General features: G+C 35.1%; 1 protein-coding gene and 1 non-coding gene across 3 annotated transcripts in view; both read right to left on the bottom strand.

Moving 5' to 3' along the window:
• The window catches only part of DNAJC13 (DnaJ heat shock protein family (Hsp40) member C13), a 125,082-nt gene that overhangs the window by 49,333 nt on the left and 54,110 nt on the right, over positions 1-21,639 (bottom strand). Inside the window, exons 17-29 of one of the 2 annotated variants that reach the window (XM_047874648.1) lie at positions 20,661-20,782; positions 17,863-17,938; positions 17,511-17,606; positions 16,564-16,707; positions 12,692-12,706; positions 12,030-12,112; positions 10,505-10,658; positions 7,210-7,313; positions 6,963-7,122; positions 4,431-4,493; positions 3,010-3,111; positions 1,229-1,333; positions 647-849 (exon numbers count right to left, since the gene is read on the bottom strand). In XM_047874648.1, the coding sequence (XP_047730604.1) occupies positions 647-849; positions 1,229-1,333; positions 3,010-3,111; positions 4,431-4,493; positions 6,963-7,122; positions 7,210-7,313; positions 10,505-10,658; positions 12,030-12,112; positions 12,692-12,706; positions 16,564-16,707; positions 17,511-17,606; positions 17,863-17,938; positions 20,661-20,782 (1,427 nt within the window). The remainder of the gene's footprint in view (positions 1-646; positions 850-1,228; positions 1,334-3,009; positions 3,112-4,430; positions 4,494-6,962; positions 7,123-7,209; positions 7,314-10,504; positions 10,659-12,029; positions 12,113-12,691; positions 12,707-16,563; positions 16,708-17,510; positions 17,607-17,862; positions 17,939-20,660; positions 20,783-21,639) is intronic. The other variant, XM_047874649.1, reaches the window with a different exon arrangement.
• On the bottom strand, positions 4,986-5,092 carry LOC125175794 (U6 spliceosomal RNA). The gene has a single exon (XR_007155969.1). It is a non-coding gene; the product is annotated as a U6 spliceosomal RNA (small nuclear RNA).

The raw sequence follows: 21,639 nt of genomic DNA, 5'->3' as shown, positions 1-21,639 counted from the left end.
TCTGAATTTTAAAGAGAATTGGAACCATGAAAGCTTCAAGTGTTATAAAATTGATAGTCCCTCTGTAGTTTCCATCACAAAATATCTTTAGTACAGTAATAAACAAAATGATGCATATGCAAATATTTTATAAAGATAGAAAAATTCCCTGCAACAGTTATAATTATCACTGTATAACAAACTCTCACCTTTACTGATAAAGTGGAACAAGACCTGGGGCAAGATGTGGGCTTAGGCTCAAGTTCTATACCAGGAGTGGCTAACGTGACAGATGAAGAGCTGCTGGTGGCACTCACCGCTGTCTAGGACTACAGTGTATTTACTTCAAATGTTCATGCCTGCTTCCTATGAATGTGACAATTGTTACTGTTGCCAGAGTGTAGCTAGTAAGCTTCAATTTGGTAGCTTCAGAGAAGTCTCCCAGAGAAAGTTACCTTCTAGCTACTTTATCAATATAATTTGCAAGTTATTTCTTCTGTTTCAAAAGCTCCAAAACTCAGCAGCATTCTCTCAAGGTCACAAAAGGAATATCTTTGCTCTAAATCACCAGACCAATCCCATTTTGTTACTGAGGAAGCACCCATTGGGAGAGAACAAGACATTTCAGAGTACCTCTTAACCATGGAAATGTTCAATTACATTTTACCTGCTTGGAAAATATCCACACATTGTGATCAACATGTTCAATATAAGGGTAGCAAGGTCAGTTTCATTTAGTACAGCCTGTCCACTGGCTAACAGACACCACTTAAGCTGAGGTATTGCCTGAAGTGGTCGCCATCCATCCATGCCTTGAGCCCAGCATCTGGTTTTTGCATTTAACATTCCTTTGGTCCACAATTCTTGCATCTAAATGAATGGAAGGCACCATTATTACAAACATGAATGAAGCAAAATAAAGTTTGCTAATGTCTTGTATTCTGTGATAAATACATGAACTATGGGAATTTACATCCAAGTGTACAATCAAAAAAACAGTAACAAACTTTTGTTGACAAGCCTTCAGGAACCTGAATTAGGTTACTGCATGTCTGTGTATGTGTATGTGTGGTTCTTTAGAACTGCAAGCCATCTAATCTTTCATATGGAAAATGAATGGCAGAGCCGTTGGAGCTAATGATAGTAATTCAAACCATAGTTTAACAATCTTCAACACCCCTACGTTTGCTAAGCAGCAGGGCATAAGAAAGACTAAGACCATCACAAAAAGTTCTTCTAAGACACAAACCTCATGAAATCCATATGGGCCACTCCTCTCTTTGTCTGCATTGCCAAAGTACCATTCCTTTTCACTCTCTCTTTTCATATCTGGAGCAGCTTCAATTACGTTGCTCTAAGTTTTAAAAAGATTTAGTTATTTTCCAAGGCAGAAATCTAAGGGGCCAGATATGATAAAAAGTAACACAGTACTAATTTCCTGGCTTTACATTCCTTTAGAAAATCACCTTTCACATGACTTTTTCAGAGTTAAGAATCAAATGTCTGACCTAGTAGTTCAAAAAAGCTATTTCCTTATTAATATGCATTTGAAATAAATGGTTTCCTAAATTCACTTGGCAATCGAAGTTAAATTCAAAGACATCTACATTCCCTATGGTCATTAATAAATTCTTAGTACAATAACATTTTAGTAGCAAAGAATATTACAAATAACTATATAAATAAACACGTTAACCTTAAACCACAATGCTGAAAATCCTTAAATTCTTTTGAGGGAAAAAACTCATCCAACTAAAAGTTTCAATAAGCATCCAAGATCGAAGAGTTAAAATACCAAAAATTTTTAATACTATTAAACGCTTTCAATTTACTACCCTCACTACAGATACTTATAATTTTATAGGTCAATGTTTATGAGAACCTAAGAGAAAAATTTTATGTAGTTAGTGTATTTTATTAAAACAAGGTTTTAACTACCCTATTAACTTTTGGTTTGATTCATATAGAGAGGCACAGCAAAGTGGTCAAGAGCAAAGACTTCCAGATTCTAACTCTGGCTCTGTTTCTTAATGCATGACTTTGGACAATACACTTGGCTTCTCTGTCCCACAATTTCTTCATCTGTAAAATGGGAGGGCTGTCATGGAATTTAAAGAGTTGATACATCATTGGGGCGCCTGGGTGGCTCAGTCGGTTGAGCATCCAACTTCGGATCAGGTCATGATCTCACAGTCTGGGGGTTCGAGCCCCGCATCGGGCTCTGTGCTGACAGCTCAGAGCCTGAAGCCTGCTTTGGATTCTGTGTCTCCCTCTCTCTCTGCCCATCCCCTGCTCGTGCTCTCTCAAAAATAAACATTAAAAATTTTTTTAAAGAGTTGATATATCACGTATACAAGAATAGTACCTGGTATACTGTAATGCTATACATGCATTACAATTACTAGCATTTATCCCTGATAATAGAAAATGCCATATTCTAAATATTCATCAAATAGCACTTTTGTACACAATTCAGCCAAAAACTAAGACAGAATATCTCAAACCAGATTAAACAAAAACAAACCACCACAAAAATCACCAAGCTAGGTATAGGTCTCTTGTACAAGTTAGGTGTCAGAAAAGACCTTTTAGTAAAGACTTGCAGCTCTACCCTCTTACTGGCTGGTTTCAATAAGGGCTCCAGATTGCTAAAGACAAAGTATATTCTCAGTGGCTAGAACTAAAAGTTCTAGTTCCATAACTGATAGTCAGTTTAAATCTTAAAGATCACATTGCCTCAAAATAAGCCACATTAGAAATACCGTTACTTTAAAAGACAAGAGACACAAGAAAAATAAAACTGGATCAACACTGTCCATTTTAGACTGCTCTTATGGTTATTTTAACTTTTTGTGTGTGACCTAATCTCTTAGGCATTAGTTCTATCGTAATTATTGGATATCTTAATTATTGGCTATATTCATGGCCATGTATACTGACATGTTTTCATGCCAAATTTTTATGATTCTTTTGATCCTAAATTGTACTCGAAGACCATTAAACTTGTAAAATCTAGATAAGCATACGTACTTGCAGTGGTACTGTAGCTCGGCTTACGTGGAGATGTGCAAGGGTAAGCAAGTCCACAAGGATCCTAATTCCATTTGAATCCATGAGATCCTTAACATTTCTCTGGAAGACAAAGACACCTTTACATAATTGAAAATGTTTCTTCCAAACAGGTACTATTACCTACAAGACTCCCGAAGAAGAAAATATTTAGAATCTCGTTGGAAAGACTGACCTACAACTGATATTACTTAGTATTCAAGGAACATGAATTCGAGGAACATGAATTTAGATAAATGTGAAAAGAGCCAAGAGATCGCATAAGAATTTTTACTTAAACATATTCTGAGAAAATTAAAATAAAAATAAAGCCTAGGGGCGCCTGGGTGGCGCAGTCGGTTAAGCGTCCGACTTCAGCCAGGTCACGATCTCGCGGTCCGTGAGTTCGAGCCCCGCGTCAGGCTCTGGGCTGATGGCTCAGAACCTGGAGCCTGTTTCCGATTCTGTGTCTCCCTCTCTCTCTGCCCCTCCCCCGTTCATGCTCTGTCTCTCTCTGTCCCAAAAATAAATAAACGTTGAAAAAAAAAAAAAAAAAAATTTAAAAAAAAAAAAAAAAAAAATAAAGCCTAGCAGGAATAACACCCACGGTAAACTCTCTTGTTCTCCAAGTATCCTGCATTTTCCTAGGTTATTTTTGTTAATAAACAGATTGTAATCAGAAATAAAATATGGTATATTAAAAAACCTTTTAACGTTCCAGTTTTTTTTTGTAAACTTAAGGCAAAATTGGTAATTTCTTATAAGTTAGAAATATACAATTTAAATTTCCTTAAGACTTATTAATTACACTTCATTTTAAAACGTGCATCATCTTCTAAAGATGAGACTGAAACTAAACAAGTTAAAATATAAAGATTTGCTCAGATTTCATTGCAACACCATATAATTGTGAACTGATGCTATATTTACAACTATAAATTCTTGTTGGAAACAGTATAAGCCTATTAAAATGTCTTAAGAAGAAAATGTGAAGAGCTAAATGGAGTCTTCAGTTTATGTCTTCAAATTAATTATCATCAAAATATACACTGAATAAATTAGAAACTTTCCATTTTATGTCAAACATTTGTTTTACTAAAAGTCCAGTCTTAAAGAGTCCCTAAAGAATAATCGGATAATGATTTCATCCCTCATTATTCTTCATACAGAATTTGATTAGTCTTAATTTATTTAGTATCATCTGTAAGAGTAGGACAGAATGTGCAGAGAATATCTGACAAAAAATTTTCACTCAGGTAGAGCACACTCCTTTCATCTAAAAGGAGAAAATAAGAAAAGAATCACATCTGGATAATTAACCCAAACTGTAATAATTTATTTTTTGTTATATACTTATGTGATTTATTTGAAAATAATTGCTTATTTAGGCAAAGATACTGCACCTTATTAAGGATCAACTTGTTAAGGAAGAGGATCAACCGATCTCGTTCAAGTTTGTCTGTGCACTAATGAAATAAATGAGAATTTAGTCAGAAGTGAGAGAAACACAAACGAAGATTATCATCATCACTGGACAAAGTCAACAACAGTCAATAAGAAATAGTGTCATCTTTTTTTTTTTTTTTTAAAGTAGGTTCTACACGTAGCATGGAGCCCAATGCAGGGCTTTAAATCACGATCCTGAGATCAAAGCCTAAGCTGAGATCAAGATGCTTTGGCTAACTGAGCAACCCAGGTGCCCCAAAATAATATCTTTTAAACATCAAGAAAATGAGAGAAGACTGTAATTCATCAATGTCTTGCATTCTCTGCAATTTTATGTAACTTATCCAATTTCCCTAGGAAGGCATTTATTTTATTTTTTCAATATATGAAGTTTATTGTCAAATTAGTTTCCATACGACACCCAGTGCTCATCCCAAAAGGTGCCCTCAATACCCATCACCCACCCTCCCTTCCCTCCCCCCCATCAACCCTCAGTTTGTTCTCAGTTTTTAAAAAATATGGAACACTTCACGAATTTGCGTGTCATCCTTGCACAGGCGCCATGCTAATCTTCTCTGTATCGTTCCAATTTTAGTATATGTGCTGCCGAAGCGAGCACGGAAGGCATTTATTTTAAAAGTCAAAAACAGATATATAGCTTTAAGAATGTATATAAAAATGAAATAAATAAAAGAATTGGCCCAAATGATGTGAATGCAAACTGGTGCAGCCACTCTGGAAAACAGTATGGAGGTTCCTCAAAAAACTAAAAATAGAACTACCCTACGACCCAGCAATTGCACTACTAGGCATTTATCCACGGGATACAGGTGTGCTGTTTCAAAGGGACACATGCACCCCAATGTTTATAGCAGCACAATCAACAATAGCCAAAGTATGGAAAGAGCCCAAATGTCCATCGATGAATAAATGGATAAAGAAGATGTGGTATATATATATACAATGGAGTATTACTTGGCAATCAAAAAGAATGAAATCTTGCCATTTGCAACTACATGGATGGAACTAAAGGGTATTACGCTAAGTGAAATTAGAGAAAGACAAGTATATGACTTCACTCATGTGAGGACTTTAAGAGACAAAACAGATGAACATAAGGGAGGGGACACAAAAATAATATAAAAACAGGGAGGGGTACAAAATATGACACTCATAAATATGGAGAACAAACTGAGGGTTACTGGAGGGGTTGTGGGAGGGAGGGGATGGGCTAAATGGGTAAGGGCACTAAGGAATCTACTCCTGAAATCATTGTTTCACTATATGCTAACTAGTTTGGATGTAAATTAAAAAAAAAAAAAAAAAAAGAATTGGCCCAAATGATACTTCTCAAGTAAATATTCTAAAGAATGATTAATAATGTTTCACATAAATCACATCATGATGAACACAAAACAAGAAGGAAAAATATATCTACCTAAAAATTACAAATGGTATGCCACAAATACTCAGGTTCACTGGAGTAACAGTGAATTGGAATTCAATAGTACAAACTGGTATAACAGCAAAGAAAGATTTTTCATCTGGTTATGTTATTTCCTAGGTACATTTTGTAACCTTATCCAGAATCAGTTTCTTAATGTACAAAGCATGACTGACACATCAGGTAACTATAACAAGCACTGATTATAAAAACCATTTAAAAATTGGTGAAATAGGGGCACGCAGGCGGCTAAACGTCTGACTTCAGCTCAGGTCATGATCTCATGGTCCATGGGTTCGAGCCCCACATCAGGCTCTGTGCTGACAGCTCAGAGCCTGGAGCCTATTTCAGATTCTGCACCTCCCTCTCTCTCTGCCCCTCCCCAATTTATGCTCTCTCATTCTCTCTCAAAAAATGAATAAACATTAAAAATTTTTAAATAAAAATTTTTAAATAATAATTGGTAAAATGGTGCAAAGGCAGTTCACTGAAATTTAAATGGTTAAATGTAAAAGAAACAGAAGCACAAATGAAAGAACAAAGTGTATATACTGCAGTAAGTAGGTAACACTCAAATTTGGGCTGCACTAGATGAATGGATCAGTATGTTCTTTCCCCCAGCCAAGCTCAAGTGTCAAATGACAAACTTTCTAAAATGTGCTAACTCAAGGTTCCCTTTTTTTGGTTACCACTGTAGTTCTAAAAAGTTTTACTATCTTCACACTTAGAAATTTAGTATGCTAGCATCATTTAAGACTTTTTCCAAACTGGAAAACCAAATATACACACAAATCTAAGAGTCACTATTTCTTTTACACACCTGTCCAGCTCATCCATACTTCACTGACATGGACAAACACTAACCCATTTATTAGTCATTTTCCTATTCATCTAACTTATATTTAATTGAGTATCAAGTAAATTACACAAAAATTCATGCAGAAAGTTATGGTAACAATGTAATCAAACAGAATTTAGTTTTAAAAATGTAACAAGTACGCCAAATGCACTACCATATAGCAATTTCCTTAAATGATATCCTTACCCTCTCTAACATTCCAATGATATATCTCGTATCTGTAAAGGGTCCTATTTCTTCATGACATCTGCCATAAACAATAGCAAGGGCTTGTAAACATAAACACTTCATGTTTACTTTTGGGGTGAGAAGGAAACGATGATAGAGCTCATTGAAAAACTCATACCTAGATTAAAAAAAAAAAGTTCACAATAGAATTAGCCATGAAACTACTAGTGAAAACAAATACAACAAGATATGAAGAGTAGCTTACGATCTCTTAATTGATCCACTTTCTTCATTCTCATCTTCCTCCAATAGTAACCTCAGGTAATAGTCTCCTATTTTGATTTCCTCTGCGAGGCACTCATATTTAACCTTTATTAATAAATGCAAATTAGATTATTTTAGTTTACAGGAAGTTTTTGACAGTTTCCACATAATCATTTCTCAAATTCTGTTCAGAGCCTTTTTCTTTTCTTGTTAAGATCACCTTTAACAGAAAAAAAAAGTCATCATTTCTTAAAATATCTGGTAATTATGATTAATATGACCTACTATTTTATTTAAGTGTTAAAGAGCAGGAATTACATACCAATTTTATGAATATGAAACTTGCGATAAAAATTTCCACAGGACTATATGGTATTAATGAGGTTTAAGGGAAGGAAAACTCAAAACACTGTTAACAGATTATCTGCTTCATTCCCTTCTCAGTTTGCCATGACCAACTACAGAGTAAATGATCCGGCATCATACACGGCTTGTGCAATTCACACAAGGAACCTCAGGTTTCCCTTATCTCCCAACATATCAACTACATTTTATGGTGTAATTTTTGTTTTGTTTTGTTTTGCTTTGTTTGAGAGAGAGAGAGAGAGAGAGAGAGAAATAGAGAATATGAACAGAGGAGAGGGAGAGAGAGAGAATCCCAAGCAGGGTCCAGGCTCAGTGCAGAGCCCAAAGTGGGGCTTGATCCTAGGACCCTGGAATCATAACCTGAGCTAAAATCAAGAGCCAAACAATCAAGTGACTGAGCCACCCAGACGACCCTATTGTATATTTTTATTTACTCATTCTCTGTATGTCAAATTACCCCAGATTACAAAAGAGGTGATACATGAAGGAGGAGCCCATGATCAGGAGCTAAGGCAGCACCATAACCCTTGTACTCAGACTATTACAAAAAGGAATTCCTTGACCAGATTATTGAATTCTTTTTCCAAAGCCTAAAATAACTGATTTCTAAAAATATAAATTATATAAAATCATGCATGCACACACACACATTTCACTTTCATTCAATTCATTCGACTTCTATCTATTAAGCATATAATACTGTGTGTGCCATGCACTGTTCTAGTCATCAGGGATACAGCAATAAACTGTCCTTATAGAAGCAGCAGATAAAATTACTGTCCTTATAGAAGCAGCAGATAAAAAAGTAAAATATGGGGGCACCTGGGTAGCTCAGTCGGTTAAGTGTCTGACTCTTGGTTTCAGCTCAGGTCATGATCTCATTGTTTGTGAGATCAAGCCCCCTGTCAGGCTTGCTAACAGTGCCAGAGCCTGCCTGGAATTCGCTCTCTTCTCTCTGTGCCGCTCTCATTGTGCACATGTATATATGCTCTCAAAATAAATAAATATTTTAAAAAGTAAAGTATAATTAACAGTTGGGTGACAGTGCTATGGTGAAATAAGGCAGGGAAAAAGGACAGTGTGTGTGCTTATGCGGGGGGGCAGGGGGAGGGATATCCATGTACAAAGAGGGCTGCATGTTTAAACAGACTGGCCAGGAAGGGTCTATTCAGATGATGATATGCAGGAAAAGACCTGAAGGAGAAAACAAGTTGAGGCTCTCCAGGAAAAATAATATTTTAGTTAAGCAGGAATACCAAGTAGAAAGACCTTGAGTCAAGAACATGAATTTGGTGTTTCCAGGGAAGTCAGTGTTGCTGGAGCAAAAGTGAAAGGCTCAGTAGTAGAACATGAGAACAAAGAAACAATGCTGCGGGTCGGGGGGTGCACAGATCCTGTAAGTCATTTCAAGGACCCAGGCTTTGACAAAGTAAGATGGGAAGTGACAGTGACAGACGCACCAGAGGGCTCTGGTGAGCACAGGAGAGACCTGATCTACTTACATTTTAACAAGATCATAATGCTGCTATGTTGATAACATTACAGGGAGGCAAGAGTGGAAGCAGTTATACTGATATAATCCCATAGAGAGAAAATGGTTGGGTTCTGGATCAATTTGGAGGATGCACTGAATAGGATTTGCTGATAAATTAGGTTTGGGGTATAAGAGAAAAGAGGACTTCAAGGGTTTTGACTAGAAAATAAGGAGGAGCCATTATCTAAGATCAAAAAGACTACAAGAAAAGTAGGTTTAGGGCAAGAATAAGAGCACAGTTTAAGAGCTATACTCTAGAAGCTTACTGGATATCCAATTAGAAGATAAAAGTATGAGGTTGGGGCGTCTGGGTGGCTCAGTCGGCAGAGCATCTAACTTAGGCTCAGGTCATGATCTCACGGCTTGTGGGTTCGAGCTCCACGTCCGGCTCTGTGTGACAGTTCAGAGCCTGGAGCCTGCTTCTGATTCTGTGTCCCTCTCTCTCTCTGCTCCTCCCTGGCTTGTGGTCTCTCTCTCCCTCTCTCTCTCAAGAATATTAAAAAATTGTTTCTAAAGATAAAAGTATGAGGTCAAGAAAAAGAAAACCTGAGCTAAAAATATGGAAGCCACCAGCAAATAAAAAATACCGGAAGCCATGAGAATGGTGAAGATCACTGAGACAATGAATATAAGTAAGAGGTCCAAGCACTGGTCCTCTGGGACAATTTAGCAGTTGGGGAAATAAGGCAAATGAACAAAGAAGGAGGAATGCACCGTGAAGGAGGAGAAAATCCAGGAGAACACAGGGTCTCAAAACCAAGTAAAGGAAGTTTTTCAAGGAGGAGAGAATGAGCACAAATTGTTTTATTTTGGAAATGCAGTTGAATTCAAGATCAAAGCCTGTGGGGTCATGAGTAAGTTCATATTTACAGCTGTTATGAGAGTTTACATTATACACACAAATAAGATTATCTACCACCACTTTTTTTTTTTTTACCAACATGTTTCTTGATCTTGTTTTGTTGTTCTTCACATCAATATTTTAATAGAAAAGCAAAATATGGCCACATTCACAAAACTACCACAAAAAAATTAAACAAGGTACAAATAGAAGGAAAAAGGGAGAACAGGCTATGTTTTAATGGAGAAAAAAAAAATCTAAGGAGAAAAAAAACAAGCAAAGAACAGATCTGGAAAGTACAGGATCCAATTCATTAACCCTCTACATGGTTTTCAGGCACAAAGCTGAGTTACTTAACGTAAGTAATTTTAATTTTTTGTCTCAGGCAAATGTTAAAATTTTCTTTTAACATTTTAACATTTCTTTAACATATTTTCCCCACAAAATTAAGAAGGTAAAAATGTTATATAACCACAAATCTTAAAAAAAAAAAAAACCTCCAAAAATAACATGTGCTTTAAAAAAAAAAATTAATATTACAAAGTTAAACTTTACCTCAAATTCATGGTGGTTCCAAGAGATCACATTAGCACTACCAAGCTCTCTATCAATATTAAATGCTCTCATTTCAGATTCAAGACTATCTCTCAGTTCTTCTCGTGTTTTGAAATTCCAAATTAGGTTTGACTTGGCATGATCCTGACCAAACCTATGCATATAATCAGAAAATAGTAGTAAACGATAAACTTTTTAAAAATCTATAAATACCCCTTATTACATTTTATAGTAAAAAAAAGTGGAATTAATAAACTCCAAAAAGTATAATGAAGAAAATAAAATCTCTGTAAAGTACAGTACAATATAGAGTCTTGGTGACAGGTATCAGATACACACTGTAAAATTCTTTGACCTTTTTTGTACATTTTCAAGCTTTCATAATAAAATGCTAGCGGAAAAAAATGAACCTAAACTGTAAAACAAATCTGTGTAGATTTCAAACCAAGGAACTGTTATTTCAATTTCAGTATTTATTACTGGTATAAATTCCAGTCATAAAATAATTATAATCAAAAATCAAATTTCACGTTGGAGATAAGAATTTCTGAACTATGGCGTGTGAAGTGTGTAGGATGAGCAACATTCTAGATAAGAACGTTACAAACTACCTAAGGAAGAATATGACTAAACTGCCAAACTCAGATTGGTATTTACAAAATATCTTCCTTTTGTTCCTGGAATAATTTAACTTGTGATAAACTTGGACCCAGGTCTGAACTGGAGGTAGAGGGGCTTCATATCCTTTTCACTTTCATTCTGCAACCCTTCTAGAAAGTCTAATGTCAGAATTCCAAGACAGTTCTAGGGAAGACAACATAAAAGAAGAATTCCTGAGGAAGAAACCAATATTCTTAAGGTCATACTATATACTGTATCTATACTATATGCTTTAAAAGTATATTTTGGGAAGTATATTATATATAAAAGTATATTTGGGAAGTTTCCAAAGCAAAGCAGTATTTTCCTTTATTAGCCAAGGTATAATCAATGTCAGCTTCCAGAATAAGTACAGTAAGTTATCCCCAAAAGTTTAGCAAATCCCCAAAATGTTTCTAAGTCTTTCAATGTGTATATATCTGTGTGTGTTTGGGGTGGAGGAACAGGAGGCAGGAGCAGTGGATGGAGAGAAGGGGTCAATAGATCAGAAAGGCTGGACAAGTATAAAAAGGCCAGCTAAGCTGGATACCCATTTACCTCAAGTCTCATGTTTTCATCCATCTGCCTCTTTTAAGACCCCATTTCTAACAAGGCTTAAAGGTTGTAATGCTTAAACTGATTATCTCAAAGCCTTAATAAAATTTTAAAAGTGACTTTAGCTCCTCAGACAACCAACACTCTATAAAAGACATTAATTTTATGGAAGCATCATTAATCATACCGATCTTAACAGTTACAGTTTTTTAACTTAATGCTGTAAAAGTACTCATCGCATAAGTACTAATTTCATGCATGAAAAACCTATGATGATTCCTCTAATGGCAATGCCAAACTTTATCTGTTGGAAGAGAGGCTTTAAGTTTACCTGTAATAGAAGAGATCCCAATTTGCTTCTATTTTTATTCTTTGTCTTCTCTTTCGAAGAACAACTGGCTTTTGATTTATATTCTGGAAAAACAAAAACAAAAACAAAAAACTTCATAGTGCTCAATCTGGGACTACCAAATAGGCTCAGTCAGAAAATCATCACTTTTTAAGTGATGAGAGACATTTCCTACATCAAATTTTGGCAGAAACAAGTTAATGAAGCAAAATCTATAAAATATGAATATAAAATATTAGATTATTTCACAAAATACTATTGTGCTAGCAGGTATTTCCACAGTGTTGTTGAAATATTTTCCATTGTAGCCTAGTTGTTCCAACACCAAATTGTTACAGTTTAAAGTGATGACTGATAAAATTTATGAGTCAAAAACAGTGACTTGTTTTAAACATTTACATGCAGTTAATACACAAGTCATGGGAAAATAATAAATGCAAAAGATTATAGGTTATTAAACTGCCACCAAAGCCATAATGCGCAAGTATAAAATTGAAATAGCTAACAGACAAGAAATAAGAATCTACATTCAGACACGTGAGGTGAGACTTGAATTTAATTTATTAGACAAAGAATCTCAAAGACAACTCCACATGCCAGGCAGTTTAATGCATTTCACACATGTAGCAGGGACTTAAACTCACCATATTGTTTCTCTCCTGAATTTAATTGTAAAAAGGAAAAAATAAAAGTTTTAAAGAAAATAAAAATAACAGAATGAGCGTGAGTTAAGCTGTATCTATCACACAAATTCCATGAGGATGTCACCAATACAAATTACCTTCACCTTAAGACACCTGCTTCTCTAAGTCTGTGACTCAGATTTTAGGCAGTCATAAACCCATTTGAGAATTCAAAGAAAGCAATGGCCTCCTATTCCAGAGAAAGACATACATAAGGTTTATAACTGGAGGGTAAGATTTCAAGGATTTCTTAAAGTCTATATATGGGCTGGCAGTTAGGTATCTCTGCTCCAAGTAAAACCTGTAGATACGGCAGATGTTAAAATTCTAGTCCTTAATGTAACAGAACCAAAAAGTAGAAAGTATTATAAATTAAAACATGAAAGTCTGTAACTTCATTAAAGTGGCAAATTACCTAAAATAAAGCAAGAAAACAGACCAGATGACATAAAAAGAATAAAGGCTAAATGAGTAATGAATTTTAAAAAGTAAATGCTGTTTGAAAAATAAAATCTGGGGCGCCTGGGTGGCGCAGTCGGTTAAGCGTCCGACTTCAGCCAGGTCACGATCTCGCGGTCCGTGAATTCGAGCCCCGCGTCGGGCTCTGGGCTGATGGCTCAGAGCCTGGAGCCTGTTTCCGATTCTGTGTCTCCCTCTCTCTCTGCCCCTCCCCCGTTCATGCTCTGTCTCTCTCTGTCCCAAAAATAAATAAACATTGAAAAAAAAAAAAAAAAAAAGCACCTTTGCTTTAAAAAAAAAAGAAAAATAAAATCTATTGGTTATATAAGGAAATGTCTCCTACAAAGTTGTAATTCTGTGCACTCTCATGAAAACTCATGTAAAGTGACTTGAATAAAGCAATAAATAATTCAAAAATTTAGTTTATTGATAAACCTTTCTCTAAAACCTCTAATTAAGGAGCACTTTCTTCAATTTCCCCTGCTCTCAGGACAAAAAGCTGGGGGTCTAGAGTAGTGAAAACGTAAATGCTATACATTAAAAAATACAACCAGCTCTCCATAAACAGAGCTCATGGACTCAGAAACTTAGGCTAAAACCCTTAACTAGCTAAACAAATTCCTCAACTAAAAAAAAAAAAAAAAAAATTTAAATAGAAGTAATTTTATACATTAGCCAAAGATTATTAATTGGACACAGAACATTAGCTACAAATGAAATTGACTTACTAAACGCTCTGATTATATAAGAAATGCAGTTCATTTCAAGGCTAGGCAGTTAATCTTGACAATGGTTAGTTTTCAGACTAGCTAAAGCACATGATCATTCCATATATGGGTGTTAATATTTCTACAAAGAAAATAGTCACAAAGATTATTCACTGTTTTCTAAAGAAATTAGTGTTAAAAATAGTACCATGGCAAAAATAATCCATTTGCTACCAAAACAGTTTCTTGACCAGCATATATACTGGGCATCATTTTTTGCTCAACATTTCAGATAACACTCGTAAATGAAACCAATAGACCAATAAAACATTATTTATGTTAAAAAATATATTCTTTTCCCTCTGAATTGTTCTCTTTAAATAACAAATGCTTCAGGGCACCTGGGTGGCTCGGTCGGTTAAGCATCTGACCTCAGCTCAGGTCATGATCTCGTGAGTTCGAGCCCTGTGTGGACTCTGTGCATACAGCTCTGAGTCTGGAGCCTGCTTCAGATTCTGTGTCTCCTCCTCTCTCTGACCCTCCCATGCTCATGCTCATGCTCTGTCTCTCAATAATAAATAAATGTTAAAAATTTTTTTTTTAAATAACAAATGCTATCCACATTTAGAACTAAAATAAAGTAACTTTGTGCTAAAACTTATGCTGGATAAATGTTACGTAAGAAAGCTGATTCCAATAACTTATTTTCAGTTAGATAATTATATCCAACAGCTTGAGTAACCATTAATTTAGAAATGGGCTTAACTACGTGAAGTCAGCTCCTAATTTTTTATTAACTGAAAATCATTCATATCCCTATTTATAGATTTTTGACTTTCCAAATGTAACAGCAATATTATCATGACCAGATATGTATAGTGTTTCTATTGTTACTTTGTTATAATAAAAAAGCAAAGCAACACTACAGAACAGAGAAGGGAGATACTGTTATTCTGATTTTATGAAAGAGGAAAGTAATGTTCTGAAAACCCGTAACTTATGTTTGGGGTTAATAAATGATAAAACTAGGGGTGCTTGGGTGGCTCTGTCAGTTAAGTATTTGATTCTTGATTTTAGCTCAGGTCATGATTTCACATGATTTCACTCACAGTTTGTGAGTTTGAGCCCCACAGGGGGCTCTGCACTGACAGTGTGGAGCCTGCTTAGGATATTCATATTGTCTCTCTCTCTCTCTCCCTCTCTCTGTCCTTTCCAGAGTCTCTCCCCCCATGCCCAAAATAAATGAATAAACTTAAAATAAAACTAGGCTCAGATGTAGGTTAAACAGTTCAACCTTCAGTATTTTCACTATCGTAGCCATTCAGAAAGCCTATCTAGTGATTCTTTATATTGCATATGCCACTCATACAAATCAGCACGATCACATTTATGCTCAAGCTCTAAAGAACTGAATTTTGGTCTCATTTTCACATAGACACACAAGACTGTTATGTTCTGCTACACCTGATGCCTTATGTTTGGAAGTTCTGGAAATTCATAAGAAACCTGTTTAGCAAGATATTTATATTACTTTCTCTGTATAAAGAAATAGCTACCATAAGCGAAAAGATGCTCAAAAGCAAAGAATCTCAGTGTGGTTAACAAAAACTGTGAGACCAAGTCAACTTTTATAGTTGACTTAACCACTGCACATTACATCCTAGAGAGAAGAGTGTATTACTGAAATTAGGTTCTACTGATTATATATACTACATGCTGAAGAATCAGACCTGACCTGATTTGAGGAGCTAATATTGAAATTTAAGTACATACAGTAAGTTTAATTTAAAAATATGAAACTTATGGGGTGCCTGTGTGGCTCAGTCGGTTGAGCAACTGACTTTGGCTCAGGTCATGATCTCACAGCTTGTGGGTTTGAGCTCTGCATCAGGCTCTGTGCTGTCAGTTTGGAGCCTGGAGCCTGCTTCGGATTCTGTGTCTCCCTCTCTCTCAGTCTCTCGCAAATCAGTCTCTCTCAAAAAGAAATAAACTTTAAAAAAATGTTTTTTAATAAATAAGTAAATATATATATTTACATGTGAATATATATATATATTCGTGAAACTTATTACCAAAACACTGGTCTGGCTAGCTCTGAATAAAAATGCTAAACAAGAAGAGCACCTTTACTTTTATAGCCATAAAATAAAATTCAGAGGGGTGCCTGGGTCACTCAGTTGTTAAGCATCTGACTTTGGCTCAGGTCATGCCAGTTTGTGAGCTCAAGCCCCACTTTGGGTACAAATGAGCCCTACTTCTCTCCTTCTTTCTCTGCCCCTCCTGGGATTCTCTCTCTCTGTCCCTCACACAATTGCACGCACGTGCTCTCCCTCAAAAAATAAAGTTAAAATAAAAGTAAAATTCAGAGAAGGAAGAAAAAGAGATACATATGGATAAAAAAGTATAGGAACTGAAAATTATGGAAGAAAACTTAAGAGTGAAATTTTACATTCAATTTAATATAAAATACCTAAGTAAAAACCTAATCACAGATTCTTAAAACTATGAATTAAGAAAAACTTATATAAAAATATGAATCAATTAGGTGACATTTCTTCGTATGTTCAGTCAGAAATACTGGACTACCATCTCTGTGAACAGGAACAATGAGAGTAAGCCTGGGATATACAGAAGCGCTAGAAGTTTGGACGCAGATTTTATTTTTACCTCTTTTTGTGCAATGCCCATTCTATCCCTCCAGTGCATCAACACAAGATCTACTTTTTCTTTGGCAAATTTTTCAACTTCCTTAGCAGCTTTCCCAGCTAGTCTTTGCCATTCTGGAACTTTATTAAATTTTCCATACTGATCCTGTAAAATAATGTTAAAATCCATTACAGTCCTGTTTGTAAACTTATTTTTAAAATCCAAGTAAAGCTGAGTCACACTATTTGTTTTACATGATAAAATACATACTGGATGTTGGGGGCTCAGTGAAGAAACAAAGTGAAAATTTCTACAATAAATTACACTTTTGTCCAAGAAATCTTAACTTTTCTGCTTAAGTTTCAAGATGATTCCTACGTGAGGGGTGGTGAGATGTGAATGGGAGATGGGTGCAAATAGAAAAATGGGATGAGGAAAGGAAAAGAACACATACAAGACATTATTACAACAGTGTATCTTGAAAGATGTTTAAGTAAATTTTCTGAGATAGCCCAACCTTAATAATAAAGATAGCTTTTGTAAGAAAAAAGTCCTACCTAAGTTAATTTTTTCACTGTTGGCCCCTTTCACCAACAACATTTATCAATCACATATTACGTGCAAAATATCACATTATACATTTGAAACTTTAAAAAAAATCCATTCCTGAATGTGGCAATAAGCTGAGTGAAGGGAAACAAAACATACAAGATTACTACTATTCATAATATTAGACTGCGGTGACAGTTTTACAACTCTATAAATATAAAAAAAATTACTGAATTGTATACTTATAACAAGAGAATATTATAGGATGTAAATTTTACCTCAATAAAGTGGTTAATGATACAAAAAGAGTACTATTATTCAATTCCGTGAATTCTTAGTTTATCTCTAAAAATTTTATTGTGTTTCAGAGAAGAGTGTTCTTTTCAACCTGAAAAGACACTTAGGACAATCATATTTACCATTGCTATTTTCACATTATCTCTAACATGCATGCGATCAGCATCCTTCTCAGGAACTGGATCTGAGCTGTCCAAGTATGCCAGCAACCCTGGCGGCTAAAAGTAAACAAAAACAAAACATAAAATCCATTTGCAAAACAACCGCACAAAAGAAAATTTAGCTTCCAAACTCAAATAAATACTATGATTTAAGCTATTGAGGTTAGCATTTATTATGTGACAACTTCTACAATAAACATCTTTTAAATAAAAAACAAACTAAAAAAATCCTTTAACAGTATAAATAAACTTACTCAATTAAATCTTATTGGACAAGAATGCATAAATCTTCTTGGTCATTCAACAGACTTACCAAAATGCGTTTCAACAGGTTTGTCGCAGTTACGTTATCAGCTGTCCAGAGTCCCACTAAATGTCTACTTAGCTGTCTGAAAAAAGCAGACGTTGAGAAAGGTTTGCTGCTTTATCTCAGCTAGAATAGAAAGGAATTTTTAAGAACAAAATATCATATAAGCAATATGGCTACAGGAAAAAAAAAATCATTCTGACGTTAATATTTAAAGTTAGTACTTCAATGCGGAGAGGTGAATCAGATAGTAATTCAAAATATTGCTAATGTTTTAGAATTTTCTCCAGTCAAAATGCTTCCCTGATCAACTCCCTGATTTTCAATGGACCTGAACATGAAGTAGGTTCTTACCTCATTTAAAGACAGGGACAATAAATAAAGCAATTAGACTGGATGATACAATTAGTTTGCATAATAAGTCCCAAAACAGTGATCATATAGCATTCTGGCATTCCTTGGAAATCTCAACATGAGCAAAAGTCAGTAACTATGTTCTAATATAACCTTTTTAGCAAGGTCAGGGATAGAAAATATTTTTAGTTTTGGAGCCTAGACAAAGACTCAAAGCACTTAGAGCAAATTATTCTATTCTTGCCACTTTAATTTTTTTACGTTTATTTTTGAGAGAGACACAGAGCGCAAGTGGGGGAGGGGCAGAGAGGGACAGACACAGAATCCAAGCAGGCTCCAGGCTCTGAGCTGTCGTCAGCACAGAGCCCGACATGGGGCTCAAACTCACAAGCTGTGAGCTCATGACCTGAGCCAAAGTCAGACACTTAACTGACTGAGCCACCCAGGCACCCTTAATCATGCAACCTTCGAGGTAAAAACATATTTTGGTTCAAAGTGGAAATCTAAGATCCATGTTGACTTATGACTTAATCATTTATTAATCTTAACCCTCGTGATAACATCTGTCTCCTAGGCTAATAAGCTCCTCATAAGCAGAAAATATATTTCATTGTTGACCCTTCTGTGCTTCCGTAGGGATTCAAATTGCCATGTGCTTCAAGAATAGGCATGAAACCTGTGAGTGAAATAACCAAACCTATAGACATATATATATTTATAATACGTTACATTCCCGGAAGAAAAAAGCTTAAAAACCCAAACTGCACTTTGTTACGTTACCAAAAGAAATGAACACCACTAAAACGTTCATTTCTGGGGCACCTGTGGGCTCAGTTAGTTAAGTGTCTGACATTTTGTTTCAGCTCAGGTCACGCATGATCTTGTGATCATGGGATCGAGTCATGTCAGGCTCTGTGCTGACAGTGTGGAGCCTGCTTGGGATTCTCTCTCTCTCTCCCTTTCTCTCTGCCCCTTCCCTGTTCATGCTCTCTCAAAAAGAAATAAACTTAAAAAAAAAACACCTGTTCATTTCTGTGCCTATTTGGAAATTACTAATGAAGTAATTACACTTATTTTTTCCTTCACTTGCATCGGGTAGGTATCATTATCAGTGATTCCTTAAAGAAGGCTTTAATCAGGGATAAACAGGATAACATTTTATAATAGCAAAGATATAATAAAAAATAAAGTAATGCAAATAACAAGTGGTACCTATATTATAAATTGATAGCTTTTCATTAGTGTAACTGATCACAGTAGGGAATGTAATTGATTAATAAGAGGAACACAAGAAGCAAACATCTAACACAGGGGTTTAATAGAATAATACATCAAATAGTGTCTATTTTAATGAAAGATGGTATCTAGCATCGCTAAAAAGGCAGTATGCCAAGGAAATAATCTTTTAGATCTTTCTGTCCTCTCAGGCAACATAAAAGACTACTTTTGGGGCTAACATTTATAAGTTGAGGGATGCAGACAGCTTCTTATAATACCAACAGCAGAAAACTACTGGCAAGGCAGCATAGCAAAGTATCCAATAACTGAATATAGGTGACAAAAAAGGGAAATTTATGGTATCATAAAGTAAACCTAAGTGAAAATTTATGCTATCATTTAAAAAGTCAAAAAGAACATAATCAAAAACATTTTTTAAACTAATGAATCATGAGTCATAATATAGTATGCTAAGGTTATCTGAAGAGTCACACATCAGGAATCATAAAGATTAAAAGGGATGGAATTCACATGGCCTGGAATAAATGAATAGGTTTATATGCTTCCTTATATTTAAATAATTATTATAAAAAAAGAATTTGCCAAAGTGTAAACTGTTTAACTCCAACAGATTTAGGATAGGCCTACATTAAGCTGATTAGATAATGTTTTCTTTAAAAAACATTTTTTAATGTTTATTTTTGACAGAGAGAGAGAGAGAGAGAGAGAAAGAAACAGACAGACAGACTGTGAGCCAGGGGAGGGGCAGAGAGAGAGGGAGACACAGAATACAAAGGAGAACCGTGAGATCATGACCTGAAGTCAGATGCCTAACTGAAGGAGCCACCCAGGAGCCCCACTGTTTTCTTTGTTCTTAAAGTAGAGTACCTAACCAAAGATATTTACAAATTGACATCATGGCCAGAAAGAAATACAAAGAGAAAAGGCCTGGATATGTGGTTCTAGTTCCATATGCTTCTAGGCACTATTTTTCATATTCTACTCCCTTGACTATGGGCCCTTGACTATGGGTCCCTCCCAAGTTATCCAGGGGCAAGGACAATGATCATCTGGGCACAATCTTTCTATAAGGGAAGGAAAAGGAGAACTAGGTGAATCAAAAGAAAATGAATCATTCATGTAATCCAAATACTTATTCAGTCTGTTTTATGTAATATCTGAATCCATTTTCTAAGCAGCAGTTAATTTACAGCAAATTAAATTTAACCTACCTATTTGTAAGCATCCTCTGATCTGAGCTTATTGTAAACATCGCAGTATGCAAGTGTCGAGGTAAGGCACCTTCACTTAGGGCAAGCTCCTGCATTTTTGTAGCAATTTCTTTGTCACCTTCCTTTGGAAAAAGGGTAAGATGATCCCTAAAGCAGCAATCTAGAACAAGCTATCCTAATTTTATACAACTAATTTTACATCTCTAAGTAAAATTATACGGTATACAACGTAATAAAAATTTTAAATGCAACTTTACCCAAAAACAACACAGGTGATACAAGTAATTTAAAAAATATTATTTGACTGTGGTGTGAGGTTTTAGATGTTTACAAGTACATTTATCCAATGAATTATGCTTTGCTTAATTTAATATTAAAGTTAGGTTCATTCTCTGAGTATTTATCAGCCAATGAAAGGGAAATGCAACTCAGGGAAATCAGCAATTCCTGGTCTACAAACCAGGCTTGCTTTTATTATTAACAATACATACATTTTCATGGTGAACACAGTTATTTTTTTTAAAGAATGATTGATAATTGGGGTAGTTCTTTTTATTCTTAGATTTTACTTTGCTTATATGGGCTCATTTTGGCAACAGAGTATGACAGGACAGGACTATTGATCAAAGGTAATCACAGAACTATGAATTAAGTAAGCAGTGTGATATTTAAGACAATCTGTTGAAAAGCATGAATGCTCACAATATTAGTCAAAAAAAGTACAAGTATATAGTACAACTGAGTATGTAGTACGTATACAAATATTCACATAGTGTGAATATATATGTACATGTATCATTCTGACAGCACTATCAATACAAATATATACAGTACATGGTTTGTATATGTACACATATAATTCTGAATACTACAGTCTGAGAGAAAACTTACCAAAATGCTAAGAGTAGTTACCTCAGGATGATAAAAATACAAACTATTTATTTGTTCCTTGAATTTTTTCTATAAATTCCAATGTTTC

Source organism: Prionailurus viverrinus, chromosome C2 (assembly GCF_022837055.1).
Source record: "Prionailurus viverrinus isolate Anna chromosome C2, UM_Priviv_1.0, whole genome shotgun sequence".
Classification (NCBI taxonomy): domain Eukaryota; kingdom Metazoa; phylum Chordata; class Mammalia; order Carnivora; family Felidae; genus Prionailurus; species Prionailurus viverrinus.
The sequence above is the reverse complement of the archived record's forward strand: the minus strand, read 5'-3'. Positions and strand labels throughout refer to the sequence as shown.